Source organism: Linepithema humile, chromosome 7 (genome assembly GCF_040581485.1).
Source record: "Linepithema humile isolate Giens D197 chromosome 7, Lhum_UNIL_v1.0, whole genome shotgun sequence".
Taxonomy (NCBI): Eukaryota; Metazoa; Arthropoda; class Insecta; order Hymenoptera; family Formicidae; genus Linepithema; species Linepithema humile.
In genome coordinates, this window is record NC_090134.1 from 18,292,897 (window position 1) to 18,304,870 (window position 11,974).

Below are 11,974 nucleotides of genomic sequence, written 5' to 3' on the forward strand. Positions count from 1 at the left end.
TTGAAACCGGTAAGAAATAATTATAAAATTGACATTTAATAATTTATTTATTCAAAACATTTTTTACATACGAAATAATTCCCGTTTATCTAGTTTTTTTTATTACTTGAATGCTGAATAAAATAAGGTGAAAGTGTTGAAACCAAACGCGTCGCATATTATGCTACAGTGTTTGCTGGCCAACAGTTATATTCACACAAAAAGGCCGTTGCGTAATAATATCGACTTCATGTGATTAATTATACCACTTGTCTGTCGTTCATCGACAAGCGTAATATTTACACCAGCCAGTTTATTACGTATCACACAACTAAATATGAATGCGAAATAGATTATAACGGCGCTGGTTGTGTCATTATGATATTATTCCCAGCAAATACTAACCAACAGTAATATAATATTAATGTTGTAATTTCTCACTCAACAATATAATAGTTACGTACAAGACATGCTATATTGCAGTAACGTTATTGAGTGAGAACTTATAATATTGATGTTATATTATTGTTGGTCAGTGTTTTGCTGGGTTCTATATATATATATATATATATATTTGTACAACGCTGCTGAGACTTTTATTCTATATATTCTTGTAAAAATATATTTAATAAATATGTATCTCCTATATATACTCCCGGACATTCTGTCCTCTTTTAATTTCCTCGATGATGACACTTTTAATGTATGAAAAAGCAATCCCAAATAATACAATTATGTAGATATTTAAGCAAGTAAACGTTCGTAAACAATTTACAAAAATTTTATAAAAAGAATGCAACACAATGTAGCATGTTTTTAAAAATTTATAAAAAAAAATATACGTTCCTGTAATGTTATATGATTTTAATACATATAGATATATTTCTTATATTGCATAAGATATATTATCATATCGTATTAATATTAATATAATATCTATAATATCTTTGATAGATCGAAACCTTTTCAAAGTGAAGTGTAATGACTATTTTACAAACTGCTATGCATCTTCACTGATTCGAAAGCCGCGCGAATTTTCAGCCATGCTGATAACGGCGCGCCGTCGCGGCCGCCACGCGGCAGCTCGCGGTCCCAACGCGTGACACGCGCGAGAGCGCTTTTTCTATAACCCAATTGCACATTGATACATACGTATATGCAATATATATGCGTCACGGGCGTGTGTGGTAGAACGTGATTGCGCGAACTGTCATGTGTGGTTATGCGGACGTGTCCGCCGTCGCCGTCGTCGCCGCTGCAATCTGTTGACGTGACGGGACCCGGTGGTGGTTAAGGTCCTTAGTATATGCGTGCACGTGGAGAAAGCTGAGAGGATGCTGCGATGTCAGCACGCAGACGTCACGTCGTAGGGCCTGTGGCAGACTTTGCGATTGCGAGTTCGAGTGACTCGCGGTACTATCACGATGGAGACGACGCGAACAGCCGATTGTTGAGCGAGGAGAGTGTCAACTTAGCGGGCGAACGTTCTACGGCAACGACGACGACGACGACGATGACGTCTCGCGATAGGACCAACGAGTTCGTCAACGCGATCCGCTCTATGCAGAGTAGGACCACCGCGCGAACCACCGGGAACCTGCAGAATCCGCGTCGCGCGCGCCAGATACAGAGCTACTCGAACTTCATGATGATAGCCAAGAACATTGGCAAAAACATTGCCAGCACGTATGCCAAACTGGAGAAGCTTGCTCTATGTAAGAATCTGATGTACAAAACCTTGGTGTACATCACTTGCTACAGATTTAATAGTTTAATCAATTGCATTGTGTTATATCTTAAACAAGAAGAAATTATAAACAATAGAATTGTATATTTTTTGCGGAAGAAATTTATCATGATTTTATTTCAAATCATTGCTTTCACAGATCTAAGCGTCTTATTGAAATTAATAAGGCTTAGGTCTCAAGTCTTTAAACTGCGCGTCAAGAGACTCTACAAAATAATTTTATTTTGAAATACTTATTACCATTAAAAGTACATGTGTTGATAGTTACTATCCTTCTTGTGTTCTAAATCTTACTATTCAATAATATTATAACATACATAAAGGAATAGAATAAAAATAGCAAAAATATATTAATGATTTATATTGTATGTTGCAGTGGCCAAGAAAAAATCCATATTTAATGATAGGCAAGTGGAGATTGAAGAGCTTACAAATATTATAAAAACAGACCTAAAAAGTTTGAATGTTCAAATCGGCAAATTGCAAGAGCTTGGAAAGTCGCAAAGAGAAAGTTATGGGTCCTCTCAAAGTCATCATATTGCCTCGCATTCTTCCTCCATTGTAATGGCACTGCAATCAAAGCTAGCAAATATGTCTAATCATTTTAAAAGTGTCTTGGAAGTGCGTTCTGAGGTATGTAATCTAAAGTAAACGTCATATTCTTTTCTATGTATGTCAATAGGTTATGATCGCAAAGTTTTTTTTGATATATTAAATTTTGTATATATTTTTTTCAAATGTAAATGCAATTTTTTCAAATAATTTCTTTTAATTTCTTTAAATATGCTTTTATTTGGTTAATATTACTATTGTATAAAAAGATATTAATTAATTAAATGTAAAGTGAGAAGATTTAAAAGAATATGAAATGTAAATATTATGAAAAATTAGGGAAATGGGTACAGTTGGATATTAATAATGCGTAAACTATTGGATATAGAATATGAGAGAGGAACAAAGCAGGAGACAGCAATTCACTCAAGGATCTGTATCCACTATGCTTCCTCCAAGTGTCGTTTCGGGAAGACAAGGATCTTTGTTGCTGCAGGAACAAGTTTCTAATAATTCCGTTGCAATAGATCTGGAACCAATGATGAATCATCAGTTAATGCAACAAGCTATGCAAGATGATGCTGTAAGTAATGGCAGATATGAAAGATGAGAGAATATAAAACAATTTAATATGAAGTGAAATAACGTGTTACATACATTTACTTCTTCAAGGATGCGTATGTTCAATCAAGAGCTGAGACTATGCAAAATATAGAGTCCACTATAGTCGAATTAGGTGGCATTTTCCAACAATTAGCACATATGGTTAAAGAACAAGAAGAAATGGTTGAAAGGTAAGATAAAAGGACACAAAATTATTTTAAAACATGAATATTTTATAAATTCTAAAAATAATTAATAATTTACAGGATAGATAGCAATATAGAAGATACTGAGCTAAATGTGGAGGCTGCGCACACTGAAATACTGAGGTACTTTCAGTCTGTGACGAACAACCGATGGCTAATGATAAAGATATTCGCGGTTCTGATATTTTTCTTTATATTTTTTGTCGTGTTTTTGGCATAACATTATCGATACTTGTTTGTATTTACAATATCATTACACTATCATCTTCATATCCACACTATTTGTGATATAAAGAAACAGTTATGAAGCAAAACAATTTTTATAAAGTTGCGACTCATATAATGTAGGCTAAATGAAAGGTATTCTGTGCATTCCTCGCCCTCTCCCTTGAATTGTGAATATTGTAAGTATTGATTAAATTGTACATCGCATCCTGCTGAGACTAATGTAAAAAGAAAATATTTCTATAGATAATAAATAATAGATGTAATTTTCATCTTCTGGAGGGCAAAAAATTTTACAAATAAGTTAAGCGAATAACGTTTTACAAGGAATATAAGCATTCGGAATAAAAAAATTAATTGTTTATATACACCTGCCATTTATAATATTTTATATCATAATACATATATCAAAATTAAGTATATCTTTAAACTTAGTTATTTCGGTAAAAAAAATATGGATAATCATTTTTATTTTCTTATTTCTTAAAGTAGTTAAAGTAGATTCAATCTTCAATCATTCTGATAACACATATAATTGTAATAAATTACATTTATTTCAGGTTTTAAAACCATATATAACAATTGTATCTTTTATTTCTATATTGATTAAGAATTTTATTACAATATTTTATCTATTAATATATATATATATATGATTTTTGAAATATCTGATCTCTAGAATATGCACATATGTCATTGCTAGAAATTCAGATACAATTTAATTGCAAGTATGGTAATATGTTTCCTCCTCTTGTTTCTCCGCGATTAAATAATCGAATCTACAATTATATTTTTAACAATTTTTACAAATAATCGGCTATATAACTTTGCCAGAATCATAAAATAAGAGTTATTACTATTTTTTCATAACTGATCATAAGTTGATACTCTTAACAAAAACAATACGAAACAGTTTATCATACAACAATCACAGATATAAAAATACACATTGACAGACGATACTGTTTAATGAATGGCTGTATGATATCAATACATTAATTCTATTAATTTATTATTTAACGTAAAATTGCATCACCATTACATATTTATTTGAAATTATTATACAATGAGTCTCTCACTGTTATAGTGATAGATTTGGCCTTTGTACAAATGTTCAATAGCAAGATACAAAATTTAGACTTTCCCATGATGTGCCTTGTCCAATGATTCTCCCGAAGAATGTAAGGAACCTGAAATTAACATATAATTAGATGGAATATATTTCTTCCGATATGTCTTTTCATTACTTTGATGCATACAAGAAAGAAAAGTGCATCTACTACATCCAGAAAATACAGGAGAACACGATGACAAAAATAAATTTTATTAAAATAAAAGTTATATGTATAAAAAGAGAAAAAAAAAACGAAAAATTCTAAATAATTTCCTGTTTATCTAAAGTTTACAAAAATAGCGTGTTTGTCAAATAATTAATAAGAATGATGTAAGAATATTAAAAATACATTTAAAAATCAATGAAAGAGATGTATAACGAAATTAGCATAAATTAAAATCGATGATGAAATTCTTCAACCTGACACGGTATCTATTTGGGATTATTTCCTTCCACAGAACTCCAAAACTGTCTCACTTTACAGAAACGTTTGCGTCCTTGCATGCACAAAAAACAAAAGGACAGATAATAATAACAACAAAAACGGACGAACTTCCCGTAAAGGCGGAAGGAACGGATGAATCTAACGCTGTGTGTCGCATGCCGGTGAACATGTCGTCGCGCAATGTCGATATTACTTTCACAAACCTTTATGATTGCGCATACGTTGATCTCGTTGATGAGGATGGAAACCAGAATTGCGCGGGGGCGGCAGTGATTCTTCCCCCCATGGATGCGTCGTGTCGAGGGGCGGAGGTAACATTGAACCGGGTAGAGGAGGAGGCGGGATATGATCACTACCGAATGGAGGAAGCGGTGGTGATCTGTGGCGACTATACGGCGGAAGTAAATGCGGCGGAGACATCGGTGATGGCGGAGAACCGGCGTTCTCATATCTGCCGCGAGAAGCGGGAGGGTGTAGCGGCGGCATCGGTGGAGGTGACGACAATCTGCCGCCGAGAGGTGGAGGACGTTGACTGATATCGTACGGAGGTAGACCAGGCGCGGCGGGTGGTAAGGGCGGCAGATACGGTGGGAAACAATGTAGATAAGATGGTGGCCGCCGGGGTGGTGGAACGCCCGAACTGCTAAACATTATGGGAGAATTGGACGATTCTGCTCTTAAGAACAATGGCGAGGTGTCCCCATTCGCTTCCAGGCCTGTTTGGAAATCAATTTAAGAAAATAGAAAATCACAGGAAAATACGCAGACGCGACAGTTCTGACGCGTTAATATCTTGTGCGATCCACCGTCTGTAGATGAACCTGGCCACTTTTGACTCATTAACATTAATTAACATTATTCGATTTCAACTATTGCTTGCTAAGAAACTAGACTTACTCTACAGATTGCAATATTTCTACACATTACGATTTCTACAAAATCTTTACTTTAAAAACTGTAATTATTCCTTATCAGATCTCTTTACTAATGATGAATATTTTATAATGGAAATACTTACGATGTAATTCGGTTTCAATATCGCTATCATTTAATAAATTTTTCTCTTTGAGTGTAAGGCGATTACGTAATTGGCCGGCTTCGGCTTTCGATTCCTCCAAACGGCGTTCGTTCTGACGAGCAGCAACCTATTAAAATAAATGAAGTGAGTTCTCTGCAATATATTTTTATTTGCTATGCTATAAACTACTATTATATAATTAATTATATAATTAATAACTAACACATTTATATATTATATGTATATAAAACATACCCATTGCTCATGTGCTTTAGTTTCCAAAGCAGATATTTGAGTTTTATATTCCTTCTCTTGATCCACAATCTCTCGTTTAAATATTTCTATTTGTTGCCTAAAATTTAATTTTTTGTGATAAAAACTAAAATATATTTTTATAATCACGGCAATAAAAAGACGTTGCGAATATGTAACTTGCTTTAAATTATGATAAAACATACATATTTCTACGTTAAATTTTTCTTAATCAGGATTGTGAAATTAATGAAATCGTATGCTTACTTATAATTCTGTATCTCATTTTGCATTGTATGTATTCTTTCAACCGTGGATACGACTTCTCCTTGTTTCTGCAGCCATAAGGCTTCTTCCCTAGATAATCGTGAAATTAATAGCTTGTTCAAGCGTAAAATATAATTTCTATTAAAATTTATCGTTACTTACTTCTGGCGTTCAGCCTCTTTTTCTTTGAAGAACTTTGCTAACACTTCAAGCTTTGTCTCTGCTTCTTTCTTTTCTTTTTCAGCTATTTTACATTGATCACTCAATGCAGCTATCTCTTCCTTGATAAGTTTTGTATGTTCTGCAAGCAATAAAAATATTGTCGCCAGTAAAATATAATTCAATTATATAATAGATGAAATTTAGAACGTATTTATTCTTAACAAGGCTTACCTTCTAGCAATTGATGAGCACCCTCAACATCATTTAATCGCATTTTTAATTCGTCTCTCTCCTCGCGCAGTTGTACTGCTTCAATTTTAACGTGAGATACGTCGTACAACTTCTCCAAGTCTAAACTATTTGACTTGATATGACTAATAATTTCCTTTAGTCCATCAATTTCTATTTCTTTACTTCTTAATTCAGTATATAATGATGACTTTTCAGTCGACACCTAAAAGGAACGTTTTAATAACGTATTTTATCTTCTATATATAATTATATTTTTACTCATGCATATAAACTTACTTCGTTTATTTGTTTTTCTAAATTATGTACTTTATCCGTTAGCGTTTCTTCTATGTCATTCTTCAGATTTTTCTGAGTCGCCAGTTCGTCTCGCGCTTGCGAAAGTTCAACTTCAAACTTCTCACATTTCTTTTTAACAGTAACGAGATCCATTGTTAATGTCTCAATCTGTAATAAAAAAGAAATTTATATTTTAGTCTTACATTAATTAACATGTACATACATATATTATATTCATGTATTAAAACAAATATAATCAACAAGTCTTCAAACTCATGCATATCACAAAAAGTGTTCTTCTATATATAAAAAAAAATAAAAAATAAATCTACAAATATTAACGTTCAAAATAAACAGATTGCTCTCACCTCTTGAGCTTTGAGATTCAACGCGTTCGTTAAGGATTCGTTCGCGGCTTGTTGAGCATCTAATCGTGCTTGTAGATCTTCCACTGATTGAGCCAGTGGATTAACCGCATTGTTTGATGACAAAACTTCTCGTAGCATACGTTCGATTTCTAATCCAGCTTCTGATGCATTTTCTAACTCTTTCTCCAATGTAGTCACCTGGTCTTCTAATTCCGCCCTTACAATCTATAACAGAGAGAAAAACACATAACAAAACGTACAATTTTTAATTGATATAAATATGTAATAAAAATATGAAATATATTTGTATACATACCTGTGATTCTTCTAATTCAGTTTTTAATGATACAACCATTTCGTTAGAACCAAATGATTCATCTTCTATGCAATTCAACTAAAAAATTTATATTTTAGTACAACATACGGTAAAAGTAACAGAATTAATTTGCACAAGTATATCTCTCACCTTGTCTTTGGTGGATTTTAGATTCTCGCTGAGCACTTCACTTTCTTTCGTTGAGACTAATAATTCTTTCTCGAGTTTATTAATTCTCGCTATTAGTTGACCATCCCTTCTGATATTCTAAATAAGAATGTGTGTATAATTAAACTCCATTAATAATGCTATTTGAATGTTTTACGTAACAAATTATATAAATAAAGAGCAAAAACGAGTCAAATTTATAAATAATGAGCTCTATTTTAAATATACGATTTTGTGATAGAAGAAACTTTGTAGCCTTGATTTACTTTTGCTCTAAGCACTTCAAGTATAAGTAAAATATTGTTACCTCAATGTAGTAATATCCAAGAGTAAATACGAGTGTTGTGAAAACTGTTACACATAGATATATTAGTGTTTTCCAATAATTATGATCCAATTTTATGTCAAGGAAATTATCTTCTTTATTTTCAGGCTCTTCTTTCTGTTGCAGAAAATCATTATATAATATGTAAATAATTAATTATGAACAAAATTTTATAAAAAAACTTACTTGTTCCAAAAATCCACCAATACTCTCGGTTGTGCATTCGTGATCAAGTGAGCAAACTTCATCTGATATAGATTTTGATTCTGATTTCTCCGAATTATCCTCCTTGATATCGTCATCTTTATACAAAATCTTATCTTCACTATTTATTTGATTACCATATTCGGTCAAGATTTCTTCGTCATTTACATCCTGATCTTCAACTAAATGTACAAAACATATAAGTTTAAATATAATTGATATTAATATCAACATCAATTAAATATTCTATATAACTACAACTTTTCTAAATTATCAATCAGTTAATTGACAACTTACTATTTTTATGTTCCAAATCTTCTTCAATGTTCAATAAATTTCGGTTCTGAGGAATTTCGTTGAAAGTTGTTATTCGTTCTGAGATCATACTTTTTTGACTAGAACCTGCAGATTGCTCTGAATCGGAAATGCTAGGTTTCACATCATTAGAGAATTGATTAGGTTCTATAGGAACATTGTCAAAGCTAGCATCATTAGTTAAGTTATCATTTTTATTTACATTATTATGTACAATTAATTTCTCAGCAAGCTGAGTATCTGCAGCATTGTGATCTAATGTCTCGTTTGCAATTGCTATATTGCCCCCGAAATTATAAATCTTATAAGGAAATGATTCTTTTGTAACATCTTTTGCTATTTCTTTGACAGGTGATAAGTTACTATTTTCTGCAATTTCATCAGTTTCACCAATTTTTTGTGCAGTTGTGTCTGTGTGACCAACATCCTTTTTTACATTTTCTGGATGCATTTTAATATTTCCTGATAATATTTGATGAATACCATTGCTACTTTGAATTGTGCTTTCTGTAGATGTTTCTTGTGAATCAAATGATTCTGTTGATTCTTCAGAAGTAATTACATTTTCAATCGAAACATTTTCTGTAACTTCCTCTTCTTTACTTGTTTCTTCTACTTGGATATTAACATGACTATTAGTCTCAGTTTTTGCAGAATCAGAGCTATCATCTATTGAAGATGCTACTGGCGATTCTTTGACAGAGTTATCGGCATTTACATGTACAAAATTGTTGGATAAAGGCACGTCACTAGAAGATGTAGCGTTTTCCGAGAGTATAGCAGATGCTTCTTGTTCGGTTTTCATTTTTTCATCCGAAATTTTCGTACTCTCAATATCGTTTTGCATAACTTCTTGCTGTATTTCTAGTTTTTCTTTACTTGTAACACTTGCATCAATGTTTGTGTTTTCTATCTCAGTAGTTGGAATAGTTTCTTCTTCAATTACAGTATTTTTAACTCTGACATCTTCTGAAACCTCTTGCAAAACAGTACTACTTTCAGTAGTAGTCTCAGGGGCAGGAATATCAATACTACTTGGAGTAGTTATGCTTTCTGTTGATTCAGCTTCCTCTGAGTTAGACAACATTTTAAATGTTTTCGTTAATGAAGCAAATATACCTTCAGTTTCAGTGTTTTCTGAAATTTCCTCTTCCTTATCATCTTCTATGTTTTCCTCACTAGCATCTATCGCTTTTTCATGTTTCAAATTTTCAGACTTATCTTCAAACTCACTGCTTCTATCAAGTGCCAAATTGTCATTCTTGTTCACTGCGTCTAAATTTGAATTGATTATTGTTTCAGAACTTTCTAACAGTATCTCGCTGGTATTGTTTTCATGAGTTTCCACCAGTAATTCAATTCCTTCAAGTTTATTACTATCAGTGTCTGTGTCCGATTGTAATTCATTACTATTAATAAATATATTTTCGTCAGATGATGATCCAGCATCTGCTTCAGAATCAGTATCTGAAGTTTGTTTTCTTGGTAATGCAGTAGCATGTGCAACCTCAGATACAAAACTTGGTTGTACAGATGGCTTATTTTCGAAATAAACTGTAGTTCCATCTATTACTTCATAGGAAGACAATATGCTATTTTCATTGACCACTTCAGATTCTTGTACATTTTTATCTACAATTTTATCCAATGGTAATGCCTCATCATCATGAGACAATTTTCTTTTTAAAGGAAGAGTTGTCAATAGAGATTGTGTTTTATGCGCTTCCTCTGCAGATTCAAATTTGTTGGTTTGAACTTTCTTTACTTCGCCAGTGTACTTAGGAACAGGCACTTCATAGGACAAGTCACCTCTTAGAATTTTGTATTCTTTAAGAAAACTTCTGGGTACAAATCCACGCTTGCCATTTATCTGGAATAAGAAGTATATACTGAAATATATTTGTCTAATACGCCAATATCAATTTAAACAGCAGCAATGACAAATGTAACAAGAAATAAAGATTGAAAAATATGCATAATAGAAATGCAACATAGCAATTTTATTTAATAATATTGAATGTAGAAGGATAATAAGGCATACCTCGACGCCCCATAAATCTATCCTCTTTCCAGCACCTTTGCTAAAAACTTTAACATCTACATTGTTCGCAAATGACATCAACTCACGGTCGTTTGGTACGTAAGCCATTATGGTCTTGGCCAATGAAACGGGTTCTAAATACAAGAAAAGAGCAACATAATATTTATAACATACGTGCAATTGAGTAAAATAAAAAAATGTGTTGTGACTTTTAGTTTTAGAGTTAAAGTATGGCTTCAATTACCCGAACAATTGGAGTCGTAACATAATTGTTTGTCGGATAGCGCGGCTAAGCATTGCGATATTATACACAAAAGTATCGCAAACAGTGGAAATAAAACATTTAGAAAGGGGTTTATTTTCGTCATATTTTCACTATTCCAAAGTTCCACATCACTACCGATCACCACAATGACACTGTCTCTTCGGACGCACAACGTGACCATAAACTATGTACGCTGTATAGAAATCAAGAAAATGAATTTCAAGCAAAGAGATGTTATGTTATCAGATGAGAATAGAGACGCGGCCCCGCTTAAACAGCAATGGACAGAATTGGACACGTAATCGTAGAGAACTGCGTATAATCGAAAGCGTGACTTTTACAAGTTTTTCAAAAATTTTTCAAGAATTTTTCGAAGATTTTATTCATTTCAATTTCCAATTTTACAAAAAATATCTTCCGAAAACCTTAAAAAAGATGTGTAAATTATTTAAGAATTTTATTAGCATTCTAACAGTGTCAAAAGTAGCCCAGAAGCGAAAATAAGTATGTAGAAAGGGTGCAGTTGCTCGTTGGCACACCCTGAATCAGTCAATTTTAGCCGGGATTTGGCGAAATTGTTAACAGAAGCACATGATGATAGAGGAGCTATTGTAATGACGAGTTACCATTGGTACACTTATCATCGGTACACTTACCATCAGTGGTTTCGTCATGTTGCAACATCTGATCAAAAGATGGCGCTATTCTCGACGAGCTCCTCGATCATCATGTGCTCCTGTTAACTATTTCACCAAATCCCGGCTAAAATCGACTGATTCAGGGCTATTCTAACATATATATATATAACCGCATGCTTTCTACACGCTTATTTTCGCTTCAGGGCTACTTTTGACAGTGTTAAATACAGATAAAA

General features: G+C 32.9%; 2 protein-coding genes across 3 annotated transcripts; one reads left to right on the top strand and one right to left on the bottom strand.

The window, feature by feature from the left end:
- Positions 1–1,051: 1,051 nt before the first annotated feature.
- Syx5 (syntaxin 5) lies at positions 1,052–3,680 on the top strand. The gene is made up of 5 exons (XM_012363197.2): positions 1,052–1,694; positions 2,103–2,359; positions 2,667–2,861; positions 2,951–3,072; positions 3,148–3,680. The coding sequence occupies exons 1-5, from the start codon at positions 1,322–1,324 to the stop codon at positions 3,305–3,307; spliced, it is 1,107 nt and encodes a 368-aa protein (XP_012218620.1). The 5' UTR covers positions 1,052–1,321; the 3' UTR covers positions 3,308–3,680.
- Positions 3,681–3,844: 164 nt separating this feature from the next.
- Tango1 (transport and golgi organization 1) lies at positions 3,845–11,340 on the bottom strand. Of its 2 annotated transcripts, none has more exons than XM_067358916.1 (16): positions 11,080–11,340; positions 10,836–10,969; positions 8,777–10,664; positions 8,462–8,661; positions 8,258–8,392; positions 7,933–8,049; positions 7,783–7,860; positions 7,467–7,691; positions 7,099–7,266; positions 6,802–7,024; positions 6,571–6,709; positions 6,409–6,498; positions 6,145–6,241; positions 5,890–6,016; positions 4,847–4,923; positions 3,845–4,502 (listed from the first exon to the last, which is right to left on the bottom strand). In XM_067358916.1, exons 1-15 carry the CDS (start codon positions 11,279–11,281, stop codon positions 4,859–4,861), a joined length of 3,888 nt encoding a protein of 1,295 aa, XP_067215017.1. In that variant the 5' UTR covers positions 11,282–11,340; the 3' UTR covers positions 3,845–4,502; positions 4,847–4,858. The 2 variants fall into 2 exon arrangements, with proteins under 2 accessions (XP_067215017.1, XP_012218801.1); XM_012363378.2 differs by lacking the exon at positions 4,847–4,923 and adding an exon at positions 5,075–5,587 and having other exon boundaries at positions 11,080–11,324.
- Between the last annotated feature and the right edge of the window lie 634 nt (positions 11,341–11,974).

Coding starts and splice junctions, on each gene's coding strand:
- Syx5 (XM_012363197.2), top strand. CDS start 1,322: ATGTCAGCACGCAGACGTCACGTCGTAGGGCCTGTGGCAGACTTTGCG. Junction 2,862..2,950: donor AAGCTATGCAAGATGATGCT/GTAAGTAATGGC, acceptor TACTTCTTCAAG/GATGCGTATGTTCAATCAAG. Junction 3,073..3,147: donor CAAGAAGAAATGGTTGAAAG/GTAAGATAAAAG, acceptor AATAATTTACAG/GATAGATAGCAATATAGAAG.
- Tango1 (XM_012363378.2), bottom strand. CDS start 11,281: ATGGTCACGTTGTGCGTCCGAAGAGACAGTGTCATTGTGGTGATCGGT. Junction 8,393..8,461: donor TTGGTGGATTTTTGGAACAA/GTAAGTTTTTTT, acceptor TTTCTGCAACAG/AAAGAAGAGCCTGAAAATAA. Junction 5,588..5,889: donor TATTGAAACCGAATTACATC/GTAAGTATTTCC, acceptor ATTTCCAAACAG/GCCTGGAAGCGAATGGGGAC.